Source organism: Hipposideros armiger, unplaced genomic scaffold (assembly GCF_001890085.2).
Source record: "Hipposideros armiger isolate ML-2016 unplaced genomic scaffold, ASM189008v1 scaffold_442, whole genome shotgun sequence".
In the NCBI taxonomy this organism is placed as follows: domain Eukaryota; kingdom Metazoa; phylum Chordata; class Mammalia; order Chiroptera; family Hipposideridae; genus Hipposideros; species Hipposideros armiger.
Window position 1 is genome coordinate 103,267 of NW_017731792.1, and position 6,416 is coordinate 109,682.

At 48.0% G+C, this 6,416-nt stretch overlaps 1 protein-coding gene across 4 annotated transcripts; it reads right to left on the minus strand.

Annotated features, from left to right (window-relative positions):
• Positions 1-989: 989 nt before the first annotated feature.
• Positions 990-4,273, minus strand: ZWINT (ZW10 interacting kinetochore protein). 4 transcript variants are annotated; one of them, XM_019665382.1, is made up of 9 exons: positions 4,133-4,240; positions 3,669-3,750; positions 3,165-3,255; positions 2,875-2,998; positions 2,549-2,715; positions 2,366-2,422; positions 1,724-1,866; positions 1,482-1,644; positions 990-1,110 (listed from the first exon to the last, which is right to left on the minus strand). In XM_019665382.1, coding segments are annotated over exons 1-9 (861 nt in total). In that variant the 5' UTR covers positions 4,134-4,240; the 3' UTR covers positions 990-1,077. The 4 variants fall into 4 exon arrangements, with proteins under 4 accessions (XP_019520927.1, XP_019520925.1, XP_019520928.1 ...); XM_019665380.1 differs by lacking the exon at positions 990-1,110 and having other exon boundaries at positions 1,117-1,644; positions 4,133-4,241; XM_019665383.1 differs by lacking the exons at positions 990-1,110; positions 4,133-4,240 and having other exon boundaries at positions 1,117-1,644; positions 3,646-3,728.
• Positions 4,274-6,416: the final 2,143 nt, after the last annotated feature.

Here is a 6,416-nt window from a genome sequence, read left to right on the forward strand (position 1 = left end):
CCCCTGCGGGATCCTCAGTCCTCACTGACCCCCTCGTTCAGTGTGATGCAGCCTCTCAGAGAACTCTGATACATGGCCAATTTCATACCTAAATAATGGGGCCAACACTTTTAAAAGAACAATTTGAGGGAAAAACTAGGGTCACACAGAAAAGCAGGGCAAACCTCAGAGTGCACAGGGATCTCAATCACCAGCTGAGAGAAGCCATCCCAGTCTGAGATAGAAGAGACCAATGTTTGTTGAAAATCTCTCTCCCCGCCAAAACAAAGGGCCCCAGGGTCTCTTTCTCAGAGATGTTAAATCTTTCTCACATATATGGAGAATGGTTTTCCACTCTCTGAGAGTTGTCATGGATCGCTCTTGCTTTTTCTCTTAGATAGCAGTTCCCACACTCCCAATCAGGGGTGCACTCTCTCTCACACACACACACAGCAGTGTCCCCCCTGTCCACGCACCCAGCGACAGATGCACAGAGATGGAGACTGAAAATACAGATACAGAAACGCTAAGTCACACAGACACAAGTCGTTCCAGATAAATAAGCGTCTCTATATTCTCTGCTAAATTCTCAGTACTGCTCTAATCACGTTACTGTTTTGACTACTGTTTTACCACACTCTGAAATCACCTTATCTACCCGTTGACTTGTTCATGCTCTTTATGTTCCACAAGGCCAAGGACTGTCAGACAAGCCCACTGCTGTAGCTCCAGTTCACAGCAAGGGGCCTAGCTTGTGGCAGGTACTCCATAAACATTCGGATCAGGGATAAAATTATCTTCCATATCTAACCACCCGCCTAAAGCCTTCTCCTCTCTGAATTAAGCTCAGCGTGTTGGCATCATTTTGATTTGGGCAAGCAACCTGAGACCCCAGGCCAGGGTCCTCCACATCTCAATTCACACCAGTCCCAGTACCTGTCATGTTACTGGCCTTTGAATGTGCCTCTTCCCACCAAAATATGAAGATAAACAGACAAATAGGCAACTCAGAGAGCTCCAGGGCTTTTAATCAACAGAATCCAGAGGCTGCCCCCACCTGGGTCGTGGCCAGAAATCAGGCTGCACTCAGTTCACAGTTCACCTGCAATGAGGGTGGGGCCGGGGCTGGGGCTGGGGAAGAGGAAGAGAGGGGTTACTCGGCATGGGGATGATGTGCCTCGCTTTCACAATAAGATCAACTCCTTGCTCCTCCCACTTCCCATGACCCTGTGAGCAGTGGAGCTCATAGACAGGGACAGGTAGACCAGAGGCCTTCCCTCCTTCCATACCTGTAGTCCAGAAACACAAGGCCCTGAATTGGAATGTGACCTGATTTAGGATCCTTCCCTATGTTGCTGTCCCCCAGGAAGCCACAGCATGCTTGCGTGACCAGCAGGCTGGGGGCAGCCGGCCTTGGGGAGACATGGTTTGGGCAGTGGGTAAGGCCCATCTCCCAGAATCTCTCTCCATCTCCCTGCCCATCTGTCCCATCCCTCATTCACCTTGGAGGCCCCTATACAGTCCCCAGTGTTCAGCTCCTGGGGCCGGGTCAGCTGCTGGGGCTTATCCTCAGGAAGATCCTGCTCTTGTGGCAGCTCTGCCTCTGCCTCTGGGGATAGCAGCTCCCCCTGCAGGGTGTATAGTAGCTGAAGGAAGGTCTGGTGCCTGGAACAAGAGGTGGGTGTGATGAAAGGGAAACTCAGCTGGACCATCCCAGGCCTGCAACCTATGCTCCGAGCCTCACCTCTGCAGCTTGTCCTGCTCCTGCCCTGTTTGCTGCTTCAGGGATGCAAGTTCTTGATATAGCTGCTCAAACTCCTGTTTAGTTCCTATCTGACACTCCCTCACCTCTGCAGAAACTTCTGCCAAATGCTGCAGATGCTTCTCCTACCAGGAATGAGAATGTAAACATAGCTCATCAGATGCTGAGGGCTTAGCGCTCATCCGCTAACCCCTTCAGCCTAGAACCAGCTCAGGGTTCGGACCCACAGGTGAAAAGATGGACCCTGCTCACTTAAGGCAGGACTAGGGGCCTCGGGAAAAGGAAGAATCAGAAAGATGATGATAACAATTAGTTTGCTGTGTTCCAGATACTATTCAAGCACTTGCAGTAGTAATTGCTTAATCATCTTAACATCTCTTTAAGATAGGTGCTAATATTGCCTCCATTTCACAGGTGAAGAAACAAAAGCACGGAAAGTTAGGTGACCGCCCAGGGTCAAACAGTTTTAAGTGGTGACGTTAGGATTCAAACCCATGTCGGTATCTACAATATAGTATAACGCCTTACAGAAAGAAAGGAGGTTACGATTTTCCAGGCAGAGGACTTAGCCCACATAATAGCATGGTGGAGGGAAGGGATATTGTCCTAGAGGAACAGACCCACCTGTTGCAGCTGCCACTGTTTCTGGGCTGTTCTGCGTTTCTCCATTGCCGCTTGCTTCTGCAAGTAAGCAAAGGAGGGGGACAAGGAAAGGAGGGGTGCATTTTTATGGATGGATTTTGGGATGTGGCCACTGGGTTTAACCCAGCATGCCTATGGCTTTCCCTCCCCTCACCCTGGGTGCACCTTGGCCTGGAGCTGTTCAAGGGCATCCTGGAGCTGCGCCCGCTTCCTTTGGGCCTCCTGCATCTTGGGCAAGGCCTGGTTCAGGGCACTTGTGATGGCCTCCACGTGTTCTTGGTAGGTAGCTTTCAGCTCCTTCCATTGCTCCTTGGTTGCAATTGCCTTCTGTCCTGAGATGAGTTACAGAATGAGGACCTGAGAGAAGGATGACCTGCCTGCCTGAAACACTGGGACCTCAGTCTTCTCATCCACCATACAGCTGAGCTGACTGACATTCACCTTTCTTCCCCACTCAGGGCAGCCCCTATTCCAAGGCCTTTCTTACTTACGGCTCGTGTCTTCAGAGGCCAAGGGGTTCAGGCCATGGGCAGTGTCCTCCTGAGCCAAGAAGTTCTGCAGGAAGTCTACTACCTGAAGCTGGCTGCACAGCAGCTTGTCTTTCTTTCGGGAGTCCTGTTCAGAAGGAGGGCAGAGGCAGGGAACAGCCTTACCTCCTTGTGCTACCGGCCGACAAAGCTGCCTTCCAGTCTGCTCTCCATCAGTGCCGCCCAGTATCTCAACAGGCAGACCCAGGAGCAGTCCTGGGCTTTGGGAAGGCTGGCTCCCACCTTGAACATACCATCACAAACTCAGCCAGGATCTGGGCTGGCAGTTCTGCCTCCTCCTGCGGGCCTATAGACTCCAGGATGTCTGCCAGCTTGGCCAGGGACCTGAAGTTCAAGGAAACAGGGGAAGCTGCAGACTCCTGGGGTGCCAGTCTGGAGAACTTGTGTGCACATGCACGTATGTAGATGTACCAATGCTGAGCGTCTTGCCTTGACCAGTACCTACTACACACAGGCCTAAAGGGCCATCCGGGACCAGGTATGGTGTGTATGGAGGGCATATAGAAGTCATAAGGGTCATGAGGAAAAAATACGCAGGGCGAGGGGCGGACGGAGTGTGCGGGAGGGGCCGCAATATTAAATAGGGAGCATCTCGTTGAAGAGAAACCATCTGAGCCAAGACCTGAAGGCAGTCAGGGAAATATACCGGGAAAGGTAAAAAATGAGGACAAAACTGATGGGCAGCGGGGAGCCCTCCAGGCAGAGAGCACTAACCTTGGGGTAGGATCTCAGAGTACCTGGGGAGGGGATCAGGACAGGGTGCTGGATGTCTAGGTCTAGGCTCTCCAAGTTCTTCCTTGTTAGGAGCTGGAGCCGTCACTAGAAGGCAGGGATTGAGATAAAATAACCCAATGGGAGTGTGTCGGGATCAGGGAGACAGAAATTAAATGGCCCTTCCAGGATGTCTACTGGGGGTGAAAAGTCTCCTGCTAGGATGGTGCAAACCGCGAAGAGATGGGGGTGTTGACAGGGTAGGAACCGTCTCCTTTCAGGACACACCCCTGGGAGGTCCCTCAAAGGTCGTTCTCCGGGAGAGTGGCAAGTCACCTCAGGAGCCTAAGACTGGGGGCTGGGGTCAGGATCAGCTCACCGCGCGAACTCCAACAGCTTTAAGGGGTTTAGGGGACCGTCGATGGTATTCAGGGGCTCGCAAGGTCCGTCCCGGCCCGCCCCCAGCTGCCACTTGGCGGGAGACACTTACTCTAAGGCTGCAGCCTCTGCCTCGGTCTCCGCCGCCTCCATCCTTTCTCGCGCCGCTCTTCACTCTAACCTCCCCTAATACTTCTGTTTTCTTTGGATCCGCAGCCGACTGCGCGCCAGCCAGGCGATTGGTTGTCCGGTCAATGGGCGGAAATCAAGGACCGTCGTGTGCTCCCATTGGCAGATGCTATTTGGCGCAGGCGCAGTCGTAGCTGGACGGGGCGGGAGCGCGGGAGTTCTGCGCTTGCGCGATAGCCAGTAGGCGGTGCTGGAGCCTGGAGGTGGAGCCTGAGCTCAGTAGGCGGGGCGCAGCCGGGTTCTTCTCCTTCTACGCGGAAGACTGAAAAGAATTGTTTTGAGTTTAAGAGTTTGGAGAAACTCTCAGCATTAACTTCATTAAAAAAAAAAAAAATTCTGTTGCGGTAGAAAGAGAACCCTGGGTCTTTCGTCCAAGACACTTGGCATTAGTAACATGGAACCGAGATTCCGGAGACACAGGGAACAAATGATATAAGCTCAAAAAGCTTAGTGCCTTTAAAGATTTTCCAGGATGCGGTGCAGGGAGAGAGAACCCAAGCAGCGCTCAGCGAATTACCAATGTTGACAAGATTCAGCTGAAATTCTGGAGAGACCAAGGCAGGCAATGTTCGCAGCAGCGTATAGGAGAAAGGAGAGAGCTGCTCAGAGAGGGGACTCGGGGCTCTGCAGTTTTCTCAACTGTTCAGCTGAGGACTGAGCATCCTGTATCTGAGAAAACTACCCCGAAAGGATTTTAAAGACTCATAGAGCTCATTTAAGGCCAGAAATGGTGACGATCCACCGTCAGGCCGGAAAACTTAGTCCGTGAAGCATTGGGTAGAATACACAGGTCGTACTTTAGTAGTAGGGAATAATTAGGCTGGTCACCGCTCTAGTTCCACCTAACAAATCTTAAAAGCAAGACCCAAGTGGATCAAACCTGTTAGCAAACTACTTAAAACTATGACAGACCAAAGTTAAATAATATTTGTAGTAAGGCAAAATTGTCCAGCTACCAATAAGGTACAGTTTACAATGCCTGGCATCCAATTAAAAATTACCAAGCTTGAAAAAAATGAAGAAGAATCTATAATAAAAAGATCTATCATCATTGATCAGAACAGAAATTGATGTCAAAACCAGTTGAATAGACAAGAACATTAAAACTTTTTATAATTATTTCATATGTTCAAAAAGATATGCAAAGCTATAATATAGATAATAAAAAGTAAGGATGTGGAGAAAGTAGAATGCTGATGTTGCTGGTGGGCATGTAAAATGGTGCATCTGCTTTAGAAAACAGTTTAAAACTCCCTCAAAATTCTAAACCCTAACCCTAACCACAATTCCACTCAGATGTATATCCAGAGAAATGAAAACGTGCACACAAAAACTCGTACACATACGTCCATAGAAGCATTATTTACAAGGGCTGACAAGCAGAAAAAAACCCAAATGCCCATCAGCTGGTGAATGGAAAAAACAAAATCTATATTATTCAATAGAGTATTTTTCAGCAAGAAGAGAGAATGGGATACTAATGCATGCTAAAACATGGGTGAACCTTTAAAATGTTGTGCTAAGAAAAAGAAACCAGTCACAAAAGAGCACATATTGTATGATCCCATTTCTATGAAATGTCTGGATTAAGCAAATCTAAAGAAACAAAGTAGGTTAGTGGTTGTCCAGGGCAGGGGGTTGTCAGGGTTGGGGAGAGACAGCTATGGTATAGGAAGGCACTATAAATAGAAGTAGGGCTTCTTTTGGGGGTTAAATGAAAATGGTCTAAAATTAGATTATGGGAAAGGTTGCACAATTCTATACAAAAAGCCATTTAGTTTATACTTTAAATGGGTCTCAATAAAGCTCTTAAAAAGTTAATCAGAATTATGAAACAATAAAAATCTACATCAAACTGATAGAGGTGAAAATTACAATGTGATAGGTGAAATTAGATGGGATTAATAGCAGATTAAACATTGCATAATAAATTAAAAATGACATTAAAGACATAGCCTTAGAAACTAACACAAATCACATAGAATGAAAACAGAATAAAAAGAACAAAGCAACAGTGAGTTCTGGGAAAATTTCAAACAGCCTAATATACCTGTAAATGGAGTTCCTGAAGGAGAGGCAAACAGAAAGGACAAAAACAAATTAATAATGACCAAAGATTATGAAAACTATAAATTCACATATTTAAGAAGTTCAACAATACCCAAGCACAAGAAACATGAAGAAAATTATAACAAAGCACATCATAA

Excerpts from the sequence above, each read along its gene's own strand:
- ZWINT (XM_019665380.1), bottom strand. Across the intron at positions 3,256-3,668 it reads TGTCCTGATCCCCTCCCCAG|GTCCCTGGCCAAGCTGGCAG; the intron begins GTACTCTGAGAT and ends CTTGAACTTCAG. Across the intron at positions 1,645-1,723 it reads GAGCAGGACAAGCTGCAGAG|GCACCAGACCTTCCTTCAGC; the intron begins GTGAGGCTCGGA and ends CTCTTGTTCCAG.